This window comes from Carex rostrata, chromosome 23, assembly GCF_964058835.1.
Source record: "Carex rostrata chromosome 23, lpCarRost1.2, whole genome shotgun sequence".
Taxonomy (NCBI): Eukaryota; Viridiplantae; Streptophyta; class Magnoliopsida; order Poales; family Cyperaceae; genus Carex; species Carex rostrata.
In genome coordinates this window covers 3447608-3467361 of record NC_135940.1, presented here as the reverse complement: position 1 = coordinate 3467361, position 19754 = coordinate 3447608, and the positions used below count along the sequence as shown (strand labels likewise).

General features: G+C 31.6%; 2 protein-coding genes across 2 annotated transcripts; one reads left to right on the top strand and one right to left on the bottom strand.

Annotated features, from left to right (window-relative positions):
• Positions 1-2037: 2037 nt before the first annotated feature.
• Positions 2038-6375, top strand: LOC144575027 (omega-3 fatty acid desaturase, endoplasmic reticulum-like). The gene is made up of 8 exons (XM_078325141.1): positions 2038-2623; positions 2904-2993; positions 3154-3220; positions 4397-4489; positions 4863-5048; positions 5140-5217; positions 5397-5534; positions 5934-6375. Exons 1-8 carry the CDS (start codon positions 2199-2201, stop codon positions 6120-6122), a joined length of 1266 nt encoding a protein of 421 aa, XP_078181267.1. The 5' UTR covers positions 2038-2198; the 3' UTR covers positions 6123-6375.
• A 7312-nt stretch (positions 6376-13687) lies between these two features.
• LOC144575026 (glucose-1-phosphate adenylyltransferase large subunit 3, chloroplastic/amyloplastic-like) lies at positions 13688-18854 on the bottom strand. The gene is made up of 15 exons (XM_078325140.1): positions 18474-18854; positions 18154-18267; positions 17886-18059; positions 17593-17685; positions 17214-17297; positions 17071-17126; positions 16661-16754; positions 16432-16544; positions 16078-16150; positions 15812-15892; positions 15322-15408; positions 14982-15086; positions 14534-14640; positions 14196-14256; positions 13688-13981 (listed from the first exon to the last, which is right to left on the bottom strand). Exons 1-15 carry the CDS (start codon positions 18657-18659, stop codon positions 13880-13882), a joined length of 1530 nt encoding a protein of 509 aa, XP_078181266.1. The 5' UTR covers positions 18660-18854; the 3' UTR covers positions 13688-13879.
• Between the last annotated feature and the right edge of the window lie 900 nt (positions 18855-19754).

Below are 19754 nucleotides of genomic sequence, written 5' to 3'. Positions count from 1 at the left end.
TATATATACATCGTTACAATGTACAGACATAATACTAGTAATTAATTATAAAAACTATTTTTTCTTTTATAAAATTGCCCTTAGGCTTCATTAATTATCATCACAGTACATAGCATATACAACATATCATGATCACCACATCTTACTGAGCAAAATACATCTTACAACTTGGTAAATTAAATTTACCCCACAAAAAGGTGATGATCTGTAGAAAGCATATAAAATAACCTAACATCAGAAAGGCTGCCTAATCCAGCAAGATACGTGCACAGCACGTGAGTCCCCTGGTGGGGAAGAATTAAGTTTAAATAGCTTGTCTGGTTTAGAATTAAGTTCATGGTTTCTATTATAGTTAGTTTCTATCTCATACCTGATTAGTTAATGAATTTAAATTTAATTAGTTAATAGATTAAACAACTGTTAAATAGATACACATAAAACCCTAATCATCAAATTGTATAAATAGATACAAATAGTTAATGTATTAAAGGCAAGAATTAAGTTCAAATAGGTTAAAAATTGTTTGATGATAGACTAAGCAACTGTCAAATAGATACACATAAAAGTTAGGTGAAAAGTAATTCTATGTTGATTTCTAATAATGTAACCACGGTATATATTTATTGAAATTTTGTTATGATTTCCTTGGCAAATTTCCATTCTTATATTAAGCACGTAGATGTCCTGATTCGTCAACAGTTATGGTTAAAATATGAAATTTCAGATTAAATATCAACCCTCCAATTAAATAGTTTGCCTTCATTTGATTCTATAATTTTTTCATGTCTTTTTACGTGTAGAAATATAAATTTATTTAGATACGTACTCATCACAAGTTTATTTAATCTGTCTTCATTTGGTCCTAATTTATTTCTCTTTTTAAATATAATTTAAAGAATTTTTAGATTGATTGGTTAAGTCTTTATTTATTTTCATTTTTAATATCATATAATGAATATTATTTGTTATTTAATAATTTTATTAACATAAACATGACTATATTCTCCATCGAAGATACACAAATGCATATAAATCACAGGGAGAGCTATAATATGTTATAATATAACAACAACAAATAATACAACTTATTTTAATGATTTTTTTTCTTGTAATTGCTTTAAGCAACATAACAAAAAGTAAATCAATATGTACATCTAAAAATAAAGCTTTTAGATATGTCATTTAATAATGGGCTTTAAATTTATATGAGAATATGTTGGTCTATTATTTTATTATTGAATTTTTTTTATTGATCAATTTTTTTTTATAAAAATTTATTATTTTGTATGAAAATTTATTTTTGCTCTCTTATAATATATTCACATTGCAAGAACTAACATTTGGTCTAACGGTAAAGACACGATGACCATGAGTTCAATACTCAGATAAGGAAAATATTTTATTATAATAATAAAAGTATGAAATTTGAAAGTCAAATTGTCATCTTTCTTTAAAAAAATATATTTATATATGAGGAGGGATCAAGTTACAACAATTTTTGAGTTACAACAAGTTACAACAAGCATTTTCTACATTTTCAAAGTCCAAATCGTCGATCCAAACCGTTAGATGTGATCTCTACTATAAAATGTGCTTGGAGACCAAATTTTACATTTTTTAGAATTTTTTTACTATTTATTAAGATGAGTACAAAAACTAGTCAAATTCAAACCATTGAATTTTGTACTCATCTTAATAAATAGTAAAAAAATTCCAAAAAATGTAAAATTTGGTCTCCAAGCACATTTTATTGTAGAGATCACATCTAACGGTTTGGATCGACAATTTGGACTTTGAAAAATGTAGAAAATACTGGTTGTAACTTGATCCCTCATCTTTATATATATTCATATTACAATGTACGTACATGACAATAATAATTTTCTTATGATTGGAAAAAAAACTACAAAAAAGATCGGATATCGATGTAGAACAAATAAAAATATTTTGTCCAATGACCCTATAAATTTCGCCATTTAGCAGGACGGCCAGCTTATTAATTATCTAGCTTATAATAGCGCACATCATTAAATTATTATTCATCTTTGCATTTAATTTTTATCTAAACATAGATTCCCCGAGGATATTTCTTATGTTGTGAGAATTGTTTCAGTCCTCTCAATATATATATACCCTGGCAACCCAATACCATCCATTATCTTTCAATATATCTCTCACAAAAAAAAACCTAGAGAGATATGGAGAAAGAGAGAGAAAGAGATGGAGAGAAGGGTGCCATGACCAAGTTATGGACTCCCTTGTCAAGGGCTAAGGCACCATTTTTTCATTTCAGACAATGGCTTTGGGGCAGCTCAGCGCCGCAAAAGAAACACAACCACAGCCGTCACGGCGAGTCGTATCGAAAGGAGTTGGAGGAGAAGGCGAAATTCGACGCAGGCTCACCGCCTCCATTTAAAATCGGTGAGATACGCGCGGCCATACCACAGCATTGTTGGGTCAAGTCTCCATGGCGATCGATGAGTTACGTGCTCCGAGATTTCGTCGTCATTGCGGCTCTCGCGGCAATCGCACTGCGTTTCGACAATTCACTCTTTGTGTGGCCGTTTTACTGGTTTGCACAAGGCACCATGTTCTGGGCTCTCTTTGTTCTTGGCCATGATTGGTAATAAATTTAACTCCTAAAAAAATACAATTAATGAATTATTTAAGTTGTCATGCCCTTCAATTTTTCTACTATTAGATATATATATATTTGGGACTAATTGAGGCGATATATATGGGACATGAGATTGGTAATTAACCCATAAAATTGTACAATGAATTCACCTAGCTAGCTATGTGTATTAATTAAGCTCTCATGCTATTTCTTCAATTTTTTCTACACCACTAGAAATAATTAAATATCTCACATGAGATTTTTGAATTTTTGTACATATATGCAGTGGCCATGGGAGCTTCTCAGACAATGCAACCTTAAATAATTTTGTGGGCCACATGCTACACAGTGCTATCTTGGTGCCATATCATGGGTGGTGTGTATTACATCCTTCTAATTTTCATACATTTTAATTTTTTTAATTTTTTTTTGGGTTTCATGAATAAATTATTTTACTAGTTTTCTGTTAGATTTCATACATGTTGATTAACTAATTAATTAACAAACTATTTTGCTAAATTTGTGTTTAATTATAGGAGAATAAGTCATAGGACCCACCATCAAAATCATGGTCATGTGGAGAGAGATGAATCATGGCATCCGGTTAGACATCTTTTTGGGAATTATTTTCTATTTATATGTACTTTGCATATCTATGTATACTTTTTTGTCATTTTTCATGTGAATTATTCTATAACACCAACTAAAGTTAACCAAAGTCAAATAAACTTGAATTCAAAGAGAAGAATCTAATTTTACAGTTGTCAATTAATCTCTTTTTAAAGAAAAGCATTTTCCCACATATAGGTAAATTTTAGTACTTCTTATTATCAAATTTTAATATATACATATAAAGGACAAATCATATCAAATTTTGTGGTAACAAAACACTTTACTGGAAAAAAAAGTATCAAAAGAAAAAGCATTTGCCAAATATAGGTAAATTTTAGTACAAGATACAAACCGCATCAAAATTTAATAGCTACATATAATGGTCAAAGCATATCACACGGAAGTTCGAATAAAAAAATATATATATATATCACACAGAAGTATCTTTTGCAATTCAAAGAATCATATCTTTTATTTTAGTATAATTCTCAGCCATAGATCTGATAACCCTACTAGGCTACTAACATAAAGGGTAAAAAAAAGATTCTCTGAGCACAAATTACAAGAAAATAAATTCAAGTTAATATAGCAGTACAGTAGATATTTTTGGATCTCTGACAAATCACATGGAGTTCGATTTCATTCACGTGCAGCGCAGGCATTGATTCTCTTCAATTAAATTGTTTACAAAAAGTAATGGGAGGCATTATTATTAGTATTACTATATTTTGCTGTTGTTTTTTGTGAGTAATATGTTTGCTAAAATTAATATTTTCAGTTCATTTAGAATGAGACCAAGAATTTATTAAAATACAGAAATCAATTCTAGTGCTTTCAATTTTTAGCTCTTCATTTTATATAAGGTCTATAATTTTACACTAATGCTTTGATTGTGATGGAGAAAAGATGAACAGTGCAGATTTGAATCCTAGACTTTATTAATATCAGAAAATGGAACCTTTTTAAGTTTTAACAATGGTGTCTAAAGCTTGGGTCATCAAACTTTTCTGATTTGCAATTTAGATATATTATTAATGGGATAACAAATTAGAGCCTGTTACCATTATCCATTGGGCCTTGGGCCTTGGGCCATGAATTTGATTAATTCATGTGCAATTGAATTTGATTAATTGGTTTTCTTTTTTCTCTTACTATTTATTTGAACAGTTAACAGAGAAGACATATAAGAGTTTGGAGGATAAAACAAAGAGGCTACGGTTCACCTTTCCTTACCCTCTCTTTGCATATCCTATTTATCTGGTTAGTAAAATAATTTTAATCCAGAAACCCACAAAAACATTTTTATTCCCTATTTTTTTTTAATTTAATCAAGGATAGAGTGATGCTTCCATTTACATTAAGTTGGTCATTGGATTTTTTTTTTATAGAAGAAAATTAAATTCATCCTTGAATTTCTCTGAAATAATCCTTGAATTTCTCTCAAGGTGTCTCATTTAGTTTCTCTTTTTACATGTTCTTTTCAAAATTGAAGAAGTTATTAAAAACTAAATTAACTTTTGTAAAAAGTTCCAAGGACCAAAACGAAGATTTCACCAAGTAAAATGAGACACCTTGAGAGTAGTTTACAATTGATTGTGATTATGTGGTTTTGAATCCTGGTGTAATTTTGTAGTGGAATAGGAGCCCCGGAAAGAGTGGGTCCCACTTCAATCCAAGCAGTAATTTGTTTGGTCCAAATGAGAAGACAGAGGTTCTGACCTCAACCATTTGTTGGTCCATCATGGTAGCATTGCTTCTCGGTCTATCATGGACCGTAGGCCTCATTCCTGTGCTAAAGCTCTATGGTGTTCCCAACCTTGTAAGCACCAATATTCATTAATTTTTTTTTTTTGTTTACTATATGCCTAATTTTTTGTTTTGGTAAATCATCATTATATTTTAACATGTAGGTATTTATCATGTGGATTGATCTTGTGACCTACTTACATCATCACGGTCAACCTAATCTTCCTTGGTATCGTGGCAAGGTGAAACCTCTATTATTATTTCTTAATAAATCATAAATATTTTCAATCTTCTAATTTTTAATATATAAAAGTATAGTTTTCAGAATATTTTACATTTTTTAATATTTTGAAAAATAATCATTTTGTAAAGGAGATGAGGTGTATTAATTAATCAAATCTGTTGATTAATTATGGTGTAGGAATGGAGCTATCTAAGAGGGGGGCTAACCACGGTGGACCGGGACTATGGATGGATAAACAACATACACCATGACATTGGGACCCATGTCGTTCACCACCTCTTCCCTCAAATCCCCCATTATCACTTGGTTGAGGCTGTAAGTTTTTTTTTTCATAAAACCTCCCCAAATTTTCAATATTTCAAACCTAATATAGCATATGTATATAACAAATTTACTTTACAACCGTGAGCACCAATTAGATATTTATCAATATTAAAAAAAGGTAAAATCACATTTTTTTTTTTTAATTGAGAAGTATGTAAAATTAATGGTTCCGTATCTTTTCGGCACGTGATTAATGACCCAATGATTTCCAAATTGCATGAAATTTGATACACGATCTATTAAATTACATATAACATATTTACATTTTTGACCTTTTTTATTTTGATAATCATTTTGTCAGTTGACTTGATTGTCAATAGATTCCTTCCCTTAAAACATAGCCTTCAAAAGTAGAAACCCTAACAAATGTTCCATTGTTGAATTTGTCAGACAAGAGCAGCAAAACCAGTGCTTGGCAAATACTACAGAGAACCAGAGAAATCAGGCCCATTACCAGTACACCTATTTGGGATTTTTATGAGGAGTTTAAGAGTTGATCACTTTGTTAGTGATGTGGGAGAAGTTGTTTATTACCAATCTGACCCTGAAGTAACAAAAAAATGCAACCACCAAGGTTGAAATTCTAGTTAAACAAGATTGCCGACGAAATGCGTGGCATTTTAGCTCGCAATAAATGGTTGTAGTTGAAAATTGAAATTATTAAACAGGATAGGTTAAGTACTATATGCAAAGGGCTTTTTGTTAGAGCATGAATTAATTAATCCATGATTAGTTGGCTGCATATTGCAGATGGTCTTTTGTTGGTTTTGTAATTGAATAATTTAATCATTCTCCTATTATGGCAAGTTTTGCTAAATTACCATTTTATACATTCTCTTTTTTTTTGAAAACCGGATAGTAGCTATCAGGTAAAAAAATACAACCTAGTACCGGTACTGTACCTCCAAACGTACCAGTACCCGTACCGCCCTCAAAATTAAAACTGCCAACAAAAAAACAAAAAATTCAGAATAGCATCCCTAAACACACCTAATATTATATCTACCATATCTTGTATTGCTATTCTGGCCCACTCCATCCACCGTCAGCTCCAAAGGGAAAAATGCAGAAATTGCAAAAACCCCCCTAGAAACATCTAAAATTCATCAAACATATTTCAACCAAAATTTGTAGATATAATTGCTTCCTTTGAGTCAACAGTGCTTCGTCCACATCTGCACAGCATGCATGGCTTGATTTGCCAGTACTCTTGGGTCGACCTTGTCGTCATCAAAAATAAATCTGTTTCGATTCCTCCATATATGCCAGCATCTTGCAAAGAAGAAAGAACCCCACGTTTTGTAGGATACTCGGTTTCTGCATACTCTGCGTGAATTAGTGAGTGTATTATGAATCGTATCTCCACTATCCATAATTCTGAAACCGGCTTTGACAGAAAATATATGCCAGAATATCATTGCTTCATTACATTGCAAAAACAGATGTAGAGCCGTCTCCATGGCATCTGTTTGACAAAGTGCACATCTGAGATCACATTGAAATCCCCTTCTAGACATTTTCTCATGAGTCAATAGTTTGTCATGAATGCAAAGGAAAGCAAATACTCTCACTGTTGGGGGTATTTTGAGTTTCCAAACAAATCGGAACTGGCATGGTGACCTCCCTTCTGTAATCATCATATCATAGAATGATTTTGCAGAATACTCATGAGTACTATTCCAACGCCATAGAATCATGTCTTCTGCTTCACCATTTAGGATACTGCTATCTTGTAATCCTTGTTGAACGGCCATATGCAAAGACCATTTTCGGTTAGCTGGTACTGGATTGCCGCTTTCTTCCATGATTGAAGAAGACCATGAATCAAACCAGTATGAAATTTGGACCCCTGTACCAATTACCCAATGTGTACTCCTATCAAATAATGGCCTGATTTTGAGTAACTGCATCCAAAAGAAGGAACCATCTCGCATCCAAACTCTGTGTTTCTGTTGGATTGGTGTGATTGATCTGAGAGCTGTTGCTGTTTCAGACCAAAGTGAATTATGGCACCGGTACAGTCTCCACCACCACCGCATCAATAGAGATATATTCCGAATTGTCAAATTGGAGACCCCCATGCCTCCCATCTCCTTGGGTATGCATACCTCAGTCCATTTGAGTAAAGAAAACCCCTTTTTAGTCTCCGATTGACCCCATAAAAATTTTCGTCTGATTTTATCTAATCTATTAATCACCCATTTTGGTAATAGAAAGGATGACATAAAATAGATTGGTATAGAGCTTAATACTGAGTTTATTAATTGGAGCCGGCCTCCCCTTGAGATGAGCCGACCTTTCCATCCTTCAAATTTGGATTCCACTTTGTCAATTAGAGGCATATACAGTTCCTTGTTTGGCTTTTTAATGGTAAGTGGTAATCCCAAATAATTAATCGGAAATTGTGATTGAGCACAGCCCAATATAGCTGAAATGACAGGTATTCTGTCTTGCTCAATATTTATAGGTATCCAGGAGCTCTTTTCAAAATTAATGTCCAAACCAAAAATTGTCGTGAAGAGTCGCAATATAATCTTGAGAGAGATAACATAGGTATTATCTGCATTGGAGATGAATACCGTGTCATCCGCATATTGATGAATTATGACCGCCTTTCTCAATTTTGAAGAAATTTGAACACCACTCACTTTATTTATAACCTCTACCATTTTCTGCAACACATCTACTGCAATATCGAAAAGCATGGGGGATAAAGGATCTCCCTGCCTTAAACCCTTTTTGTGAGTGAAAAAATCAGAGACTTCACCATTCATGACAACACGAGACGATGCTGTGCTGAGTAGGGAATGTATCCACTTTATCCATCTTGCCGGGAATCCCCGAGCCGTCATGATATCTTTCAGAAAGGTCCAATTAACTGAATCGAATGCTTTAGAAAAATCTATTTTAATGAAGCAAGCAGATTTTCTAGAATTTGAGATGTGGTGGAGCATTTCTCTAGTGGCATTGAAATTTTCCGTGATTTGACGACCCTGAATGAAAGCCGTTTGGCTTGAGGATATCAAATCTGGTAAAACTGTTCTCAATCTGTTAGCTAAAAGCTTAGAGATCAGCTTAGGGATTACGTTCATGACGCTAATAGGTCGATAATCCCCCACTTGCTCAGATACCTCCTTTTTAGGAATCATAATGATGTTTGCCTTATTAACCTCTTCCATATTAAGTGAATGGTTATAAAAATCAGTAACAATAGTTATGAGTTCTTCTTTTACCAATTGCCAATGAGATTGAAGAAATTCATTGGGTATCCCATCTGGACCCGATGCCTTATTCTTGGCTAATTGGTTGACTGCACTCTCTATTTCCTGCAGACCCGATAAGGCCATGTTATGCGGGTATAGCTTGTCAGGAGCAAACCGCATGACCGAGTTTTCTCTTCCCAGGAGACTTTCCATTTGGGATTTGAAAGCATCTCGGATAAGGCCCTCATCAGTGATGATAGTCTCCTGTATTTTGAGAAAAGAAACCTTATTTCGCCTATGTCTTGCAGATGCAACCGCGTGAAAATATCGAGTATTCTTATCTCCAGATTTCAACCATTTACATCGAGACCTGTGTTGCCATCTTCCTTCTATAATTCCTGCCAACCATTTTATACATTCTCAGTCTGTTCTATTTGTCATTGCTTTTAGTAGGAATGAGATTCATTGCATAACCTAAAGTTATTAATATAAGGTATAACTATTAATCATATATGAAATGATTTATTGAAATTACTGACGGATGGGTTGATTGGACCCTTGACAGTGGATTTGTATATAGACTTGAAATCATTTATGAAAAAAATTAGAATAAAAATACAAACACCTTCGGTGCTATTTTAAGAGCAACTATTAGATTGTTGAGTACAAGAGAGAAAATTTTCTCTCTTGGTACCCAATCTATTATTGTACGAGGAAATTATTAAACGGTATTGAAAGAGAATGAAAGAATGACTTGATTTATTGTCTTTTTTTTTTTTCTTTTTTTTTCTATGGGCTGTTATTTAGAAAGTTAAATACTCAACGTATAGACATCAAGATTGCTCCAATTTATTTATGAGTGATGCTTCTATGGACCAAGGACCTATTTGTAAAATGAATACCTTTTTTATTTTCAAAGTTTAAAAAGTCGATCCGAACCGTTCATCTTGTTCTCCATATTAATATGTGCTTGGAGACCAAATTTTACATTTTTCTGAATTTTTTTACTATTTATTAAGATGGGTACAAAATTCAATGGTCTGAATTTTGTACCCATCTTAATAAATAGTAAAAAAATTCAGAAAAATGTAAAATTTGGTCTCCAAGCACATATTAATATGGAGAACAAGATGAACGGTTCGGATCGACTTTTTGAACTTTGAAAATAAAAAGGGTATTCATTTTACAAATAGGTCCTTGGTCCATAGAAGCCTTTGCCTTTATTATATTTATGCTATAAGATTTTAATAAAATTCATTATATGAGGCTAGAATTTGATATCAAAATTTTATAGATATAAATCATATTTTTCACATATTTTTTTTTCACTATTTGCAACAAAATTCATTTAATTTATTCTTTCTTTAAAGTTATATTATTTTTTGCTCAATTTATGTTTGATTATTCGTTTGCACAATTTAACAAAAGATACATTATGTTTTTTTATTATATAATTGATTCATATGCTCGAAACAAAACAAAAAAGAGGAAACAAATTAAAATTTTGCAAACGAAAAATCATACATTAATTAAAAATAAATTAAAATGTAACTTCAAATAAAGAATAAATTGAATGAATTTTGTTGCAAATTGTGAATAATTGTCTATGTTAAAAAATACAACTTTATGTCTAAAATGTAGATGTAAATTTCGAGCTGCACATGATGAATTTTTTCATCCTAGCGATACATTTTCATCTTGAACTTTAGTAATCGCCATCAATACTTTGATTTTTTTTTTTTTTCTTTTTTGCTTCCACAAAACAAAATATAATTTTTTTTGTTAATGTCAAAGGTACTTTATAACATCCATACTTTACTCTTTTTTTAAACGATGTGCTGATAACATATTAATTAAGGATAAATTTGATATATAAACATAAAAAAACTTGGAAATTGAGCATTCAATTCTCAAAATAACAGTGTGACAAAAAGTAAAAAAAGGCATTAAGCCAAGTCATTCTTTCATTCTTTTTCAAATAAAATTTAATAATTTTCTTGTACATATTTGATACAAGCTTAGTTAAGTTCTTATGATAATTAAAAGATTCTAAAATAAGTAAATTTAGTATGAAGATAGAAAATTTCTCTCTGCACTTAATAATAAATTGTTTAAATTGTTGCTCTCAAATTATAACATCTCCCATTTTGAAATCATTTATCCAATTTCAAAATTAAAACATATACGTTTTGTTTCTTGTTTGAGTTACAGTCGTTCCAGTTCCAGATTTGGATAATAATTAACTTTTTTTATTTTAACAAATCGAGTTCGATTAGTACTTGGGATTTATCAAACATAGGGGGTGTCAATGATACCCTTTATTTAGCCATTTACCCGACCCGTACCGTATTTGATAAGGCGGGTATGGGTAAGTATTTTTTTCGTTAGCTTATTGGGTATGGGTATGGATAATGATTTTTTTTTTGTTAGCTAAACGGGTAAGAGTACAAGTAAAGACTATTTTGTACCCGTTACCCTATAGAGTAATTATATAAAATATAATAATATGATAATGTTTGAGTAATAATTAGTGAGTACTTTAGTTATTGAGTGTATTGTTTTTGTTGTAAGAAAAATATTAAACATATTATTTTTATTTGTATGTCTTGTTCTTTAATTATATAATTAAATTTGTCGGAAGATATATTTTTGTTTTTGAATTCCCTTTTTTTTTTATAAAAAATACAATTTTGTTGAAATTGATTGCACATTTATTTTTATTTTTATTTTTTACTAGTAATATTATTGGATATATGAGAAATAAATGAGTTTTGATGTTCTATTTGTAAAATATAATAAAACTAATTATTATAGTAGTATTTTTCGTTATTCACCCACTACCGTTTCATTATCTGATAATTTTAATGGATAAGGACAGGATATGAATAAGATTATTCTTAGTGGGTATGAGTATGAAAATGCTTCCATCATATATGTATCATACTCATTTTAACACTCCTAATCAAACATGTATATATGAGTTTCCATATTATACTTCCAATCTGTCAGTCTTTCCTATTCTAAATTTCTATTTTATTTTTCCTTTTGATCGATTCCAACATTGAAAAAATGTGAATATTTATCACTCTTCATTATCGGTAAAACAAGAAATCTTTACCTTTAGATCATGTTAATCAAATAGGTTACAATAAAATATATCATGTTAATCAAATATGTAAAGATAGTTCAAATACTTTCATTTTTTGTCTCTCTATTGTATATGTCTCTATTTTTAAACTTTAGTAACTCAAAATTTAAAACATAAATGTTAAAACTAAAACTGTTAGATATGATCTTATTTTATCTATACACATGTAAAATATTGTGAAATTTCAACTTTGTTTTCTTTGTTGTCAAGAGCTTATAAAAATACACTGATGTGGATAATTTATGAACAATGATTTTTTTAACTGATTGATTTATATAAAATCAAAATTCAAAAGTAATAATTTGTATGTACATATTTTGACTTACGTTTAAGTTTTACATTTTAAATTAATAAAGTTTTAAAAATAAAGACATAACTGAGACACAAAAAATAGAGATATTTAAACTCGCTTTATTATAAACTAGTTTACAGCCAGAGAAGTGGCATGAAAATTGAAAACTAAAAAATCAATTCTATCTATAGTTGTAACAAATGTATTCGGATAACGGCGTAGTTCATTAATTAGGGTAAATATTATGGTATTGTAAAATTAATTTTTATTTTTTGTAGAAAAAAATCTATATAATTGATCTTCTATGTATATTTGAGTCTCATAGTTCAAAAGTCTGACGTATAAGAGATTTAGTTATGGCTCACGTAAACAGCGAGTTGAACATACAAAATTAGAGAAAGGAGAGAAAAACATTGTGTGGTGCGCACAAAATAAAAAAAAATAAAATACTGAATTTGAAACTGGTATTTTTTCTCATATCCAAAAGTTTGGATTGTTTCTACAAATTGTCTGTGGGCTGTGGCCAATGTATCTTTGGTTTTGGATCTGAATTTAATACTCAAGTCTAGTCGTCTCTTTTTGTCGTTTCCGAAAGATTTGTTCTTTGTCAGTTCCATGATGTCGGACAATTAATGTACCATGTGAGAAATAAGTAAAACCTTTGCATGTAAATGCACAGTAATATAAATTACTGTTTTATTCATGTGTTTTTATTTCAGTATTTTTTTAGGTAAAGTTAGAGATTAAGTTATTCAACTGTTTAATATCTTTATTATTATAACAAATGAAACTCATGACTTTTTAAGTAGAAAATAATGTACACTTGTTACTGGATAAAAAAAAAACCAAATCTCATATTTTTACGTAGAAATCATGTACACTTTTTACGTAGAAATCAGCTTTTACTGCATCTAAAAGCTGTTGACGGTGAAGCCAAATCTCATATTTGGTTTTGGCCCGCAATTCATTTTGCACGGAAATAATTTGCGAAGAGACCAAAAAAAAAGCGGAAACAGAGAGCTTCCAAAAGCAGAAAGCCTAACATGTTTTTCTTTTTCTTTTAAATTGTTAAATTTGTCAGACAGAGCAGCAAAACCAGTGCTTGACAAATACTACAGAGAACCAGAGAAATCAGGCCCTTTACCAGTTCACCTATTTGGTATTTTAATGAGTTTAAACTCTTCTTCTATCTCGCTTGGTATGTTCAAAGCAGGATCAATTTTCTCCATAACTCACTCCACCCCAGTCAGTTGATTTAGTGATGTTGGAGAAGTTGTTTATTACCAATCTGACCCTGAATTAACCGAAAAATACAACACGGTGATTGAAATTCTAGTTAAACAAGATTGACTACAAAATGATACAAAATTCTAGTTAAACAAAAATTGAATAATTTTTTTAAGGATTAACTATTAATCATATATGAAATTATTTATTAAAAACAGGTGTAATTCCCCTCAATAATTTAAGTACCCATCTGAAGAGAAGATCCAAATTGCAATTTGCAAAAAATGTCGGTAATGCGTTTTCCTTGCATGATTTATTCTCAACTTACAGAAATTTATGAAGATGTCCTTATTTACATATTACAGTAATGCTAGCATTTGTTTTTCATATCGATTTCTCGGAATTAATGGACATAAATATATATATTTATAACAGAGAAATGAAATTAATAAAACTATATATCTACTCAAATAACAAGCCCATCTACGATCGTCGAGTTTTTTAGTATGATTGTAATTCCCGATCGAATGTAGAACCCTTCAGTTGATCTATCTGCCTCTTGTACACCCTGAAAAATAAATAGAAAACAAATTAAATCACACATTTTATATCTTATCAACGACATTTTTCTTTACTGAGATAGATTTTTTTTTTTAACAAAAAAATTTCTCTCTTTCGGTCATGTCTAATTAGTACAATGTGCAATAAAACAGAGGCCATTTGCATCAAACAGAGGTGATATAAGAATCATGAAATTAAAAGGATAAGCAATGGATACATACATCTGCATTGGCGATTGTCACATTTTTCCCTATCCTTGCATTTTTGTCTATGATGCAATTCCTGTAATGAGAAAAAAGTTTAACCAAATTGTATGATTTGGTTTATTCAGCATTTTTACGGATTATATATGTAATATGAAGTAGAGATCTTGATAAAACATACCAGAGAAAAATTATCAAAATATTAAAACAGATAAACTAAGAGTCCCAAAAGATATATATTTTATCTGCATTTTCACCATTTTATGAAAATTTTCTTTATGTATGTGAAATATTTTCACTGTTGAATTATTAATAATTATAACATATATTTAAATTTATATATTAAAATATTTAACCTTAAATTTGTGTTCTCTCCAATTCCAACAGGAACCCGCCCTTCGGCTAGCATAGCCGCTCTTTCATCATCGGTTTCATAGAAATCTGCACCCAACATTACTACGTCCTGTATCGATTTCACCATAAAACAAAGTCTTATAACATCATTTTCTTACATAAACTAACATATCGATTTTATAGTTGAATTGGTAACAGAAAATTAAGTCTAATATTGAGCTATCAATTGCTGTTTCAAAAAAGTCACAAACCAACCAACACAAGCAACTAATACCAAAAATTTAGGACAAATTTGAGAATAAAAAATGTCAAAGAAGATATGACTGGTTGCGGCTAAACTGACAAGGTAATATATATATGATCATATTAGTAATTAATCAAATTGAGTTTGTGTTGAAATTGCCACTTAAAATGTCAAAGAAGATATGACTGTATCAAATAAATACTAACCTTCAAACTGACATTGGCACCTATTCGAGACCGAACTCCGACAACACTATGCTCTAAGGAGCAATTATCGAGGAAACATCCATGCGATAAAATCGAGTCCAAAACCTAAAATTACAGTGAACAGTTTATTATCATTAGTTTTATTAGTTTGAATGGTTATAAACATGAGTACCGGTACTTAAAAGGGATATATAACCAGTGTGCGCATTTTCAGAAAATTATGTCAGAGGGGAATACCGTTTTTTATTGTTTTTTTGAGGAAAAAAATGCTTTTCAATTTGGATATTGTACTGTTTTATAGGGTAAAAATCTAAATAATTTACAAAAGAATGTATTCTACCTTGCTATTGTTAACCATCGACGGCGGTAAGAGTCTTCTGGATGTGTACATTGGTTTATGCTCATCATAGAAGCTGAACTTTGGTGGCTAAAAGTTCATTAAAAAAAATAAATAAATATATAATAATTAAATATTGTATGATGCAAGGTTAATATTTCTCCCCAAGAGTAGTTGTACAAGCTTAATTTGTTTGGTAATTTTGCTACCCTGATAATTTTGAAAAGCAGTACCTAATTATGGTCAAAACTGGTACCAACAAATACAAGTATAAAGATCAATGAGTAGCAGCTCAGGTTTTGTACCATACCTACCAGTACCAATTGTCTACTTCTAAACCTGCTTATAACCGTTTGGACATGCGTTTCACTAATTCTTCTTTTGTTTGTGAGCGTACAAAAGCGCAAATGAATTGCTTTCAGGTGTAGGTTTTTCTTAAATGTAATCCAAAAACGGGTTAAACAATATGAACTGGTAAGTAGGGAACACACACCTGGTCTGTAAGTGCCAAATTTGCTTCGAAGAAAGATTTAATAGTACCAATGTCTTCCCAGTAATCATTAAAAAGGAATGCCTACAAAGATATGGTAAAATTAATTAACTTATGTTATGGTTTTAACCTGATTATAGTTCTTGATAGGGTAAATTTAATGTAAGAGAAAAAAAAAGTATATACGTCTCTTATTAACTTCTGCATTATTGTTTGAATGATGGAAAAGACCTTGATTTCTCTAAAAAAAATATTAAAATGGAACAGACCTTGCAAACGTATTCCTTTGCGGATGCGGGTATTATTTCCGATCCAAAATCGTTAGCAGTAGGAAACCGCCACCTGACCTAGCAAATTAATGTAGATCATTTGAGTACCAGTTTGACAATCATTCAAATTTATTTTCTTCTTTGGATTTCAGTTATAAAATGTACCCAATTCAATAAAAGATTAATTGATTCACAAAAGGTTTACATTAAGGTGAGACTTGATATTGGGCTATATTTGAGCTTCATTGACCAGGAAAGACAGTAACTGATCAGATCAACAATTGTAAACCGATACATACCGATGTTCCAATCATTGACAAAAAAAAAAAGAGGCAAATGCAAAGAATGATGTACCTGAGAAGGTTCAACAAGATATCTTTTTTGAACACATAAACCCCCATTGAAGCAATATACGGTTTCTTTTCTGCTGCTTCTCTTGAGAGCCCCAAAACAGTAGTATCAACTTGCTTTGGAAACAAAATAAAATAAAGTATTGTAAACACATTTACAAAATGATTAAAACTGTAAACAGAAATGGAAAGCAAGCAGACGGGTTAATTTCTATTTGAATATATTCTGTTACCATAGCCTTCAAATCATTTCCTTTGGGTTTCTCACTGAAGGAAATTACTCTTCCTTTGTTATCGATCTTCATCAATCCAAAATCCGAAGCGCGGCTGTCAAGCAAAGAATCAGTAATTACAAGTGTTGAGTTTTTAGAGAATAAGAATAATTTCCTTATTGCTTTTGTTATATTCTTACAGTTTCAATTCTCCTCTATTTATATATACTACTCCTTATTACCGTTATTGGGTTGCCTAAATTACAAAGATACGAATTTAGGCTAATTATAGAATGACTAACGGCTACTAATTATTAATCTTCCTAAGATAGCTCCAACAGTTATTTTACAAAAATCTTCTATATTCTCAACAACAAGTTGACCAACAAATTTCAACAAAATAAAATATTGCAGATAAATTTTCTAATTACCTGTCATCCATAGGTAAACATGAAATTGTAATATCTGCGCCACTTTGTCGATGATTCTGCATGAAATAAAAAAAGAAAATCAGCATGATTTTAAACTTTGTTTAGAAAGAAAATTGTTGGATGTTTGTAAATATTTAGTTAACCTGAACAAAGTCCATGTAGTCCATTCGATAAAGATGATCTCCAGATAAGATCAATACATCCTCTATGTCCTTTGCTTTTGCATCCTGCACATTTATGTAATCAGGTAAGTATTTCGATAATATTCTAGAATTTTTTGGCTCTTTGTTGGCAATTAAATCACAATTTATCATGCTCATTATGTAAAATTGGATCAGACCGATATTCAATAGAATCTTAGGGGCTAAGAACTGATTGCACTAATTATATGCAGAAACCAGTAACTTTTAAGTACCAATAACAATATTGCAAAGTTGCAATATTCCTTAATGACACAATTAAGGAATCACCATATGATACTTAAAAAAATACAATACAACAATTAAGGTAAGATATAAGCACCTCAAAGAGCCAGTGAAATTGACGAACGGCATCGGCTGTGCCTTGAAACCACCTCTTTCCCTGCTCTCCTGATGTCTGAGTTGCTGCTAATACCTGTAGCAGATAACATCAATTAATTAAGTGATTTAAAATAAATAAACAACAATTTTGCAGTTTGTCCCAACTGAGATTTTGGTTACGCACAGAGCATACCAGAGTATATGGTGCCGAAATCCGAGAGTGGATTATTGTTGGTACAACCTTACAAGTAACATGTAAAATTAAAAAGAGAGAAAAATGAAATGGATGCGCACCTCGATAAAGCCGTTAGCAAATCCTACGCCATTGCTGAAGTTGTAGGAACGGGAGAGATGTCGATTCAGAGAGGCCGAGTTGAACTGGGTTAGGACGTACACTTTATTAATACCACTATTGATGCAATTGCTCATTGGCACATCGATAAGCCGGTATGCCCCACCTATCGGTACCTATCACATAAGGAAAACAATATGACATAACATTGCCTGCATGATACATTGGTACGTATTTGTATACATCATAGCGGTGTAAAAAACAACTTACTGCGGGTTTAGCTCTTCTCTTGGTAAGAGGAAACAAACGGGTTCCAGCTCCACCGCCTAGTATAACCGCCACAACCGTCCGCGGGTTCCTCCGATCCAAGTCTATATCTTCAAACTACACACAAACAAGCAACTATCAATCAAGCATCTATCGATCGTACATACAAGTGTCGTCATTACAAAAATAAGCATAGTATGTGATTCGGTGAAGACATTTGTTCTTTGCTGATGACACTAAACACATATACCAGCACACTAACTTATACAAATTGTAAAATTCAGAAAAAATAAATTGTAAACCAAAGGAAAAAAAATATATACCTTGACCTCTCCAGTAACTTCACCAGTGGCGATCGACATTCTAATGTTGCGAAATTTTCTACTCATCAGTGGTGCTACGATGACCTTGCCATGTGGCAAATCCATGCGCTTGCCCATAAGCTCGCATTCTCTGAGTACCCCACCTGCCAGTGGCGGCGCTACTCCGTTGTTCATCCATACCGCCATCTTTTCTCTTTGTTTATGTTAGAGTTTGTGAGGTGGAGAGAGAGAGAGAGAGAGAGAGAGAGATGATCAAGGAAAGAGAAGAGAGCTCGTGAAAATTAGGTTCTTTACAGAGTGCCAGCTGGCAATGATTTGTGGATGCTCCTTCTCCAACTGGATAAGTCTCAGACTAAATCTGTGAAGGATGCTCCTTTAATTGATTCTGTGTATAATTGTATGTATATATAGGTTGTCAATGGGATATTCCGATTCAAATTGGAATCATTTGGATTTTTTAAAATGTGCATCCGATAGTTAATGAATCCGGAACGAATTAGAAAGATCCATCTTATGATCCGAATCCGAAATCCACTTAAAATTCCATAAAACGTTAAACGAATATGTATCTATTAAATCATAATTAGTCATATAAGTTGATTTAATTAAAAATTTAAAATAATAATTTTAGTTTGTATATTTATAATATAAAATTGTTATATTTAATTGTATTATATATATCTTATTAATTAGATATTTTAACTTAAATAATTCAATATGGTTCGAAATATGCTCCAATATTAATCTATATTTGGATTATGAATTATTACATTTCGATATGAAATTGTATTTATATTTATGAAATTTTAATAAATTCATATTTTAATTGTACTAGAATTCGAATCCGACCCGTTTATAAACTTGTGAACATATGATATGAAAAGGACAACAGAGCGCTGGGCTTTGTGTTTGTCGGATTCCGATTGTATTCGGATTCGGACATGAGCAACCCGGATCCGCAGGCCTGAAGAGAAGAATAGACGGCCCAAAAATGTTACCGAAAGAAGGAACTGCGGCGGGTTGTTTCAAGTGGGCCAACTGCGAGAAAAAGGAATGATTTTCATAACTAGTTTTCCCGGAAAAATACTCCCAACATTTCCGGGAAAATAAAATCCCGTCATCTCTTTCTCCCGTCCTTCTCCAGCGGTACAGCACTTGATAGAATGAGCTCCCAGCCGAGCGTTTGGAATTCAGATCTATTTGGATTATGGAGTTCGCTTTAAAGATCGTGTCAAACTAAAACAAACGGTTCAGATCTCATTCTTCCCTATGCAGTACCGG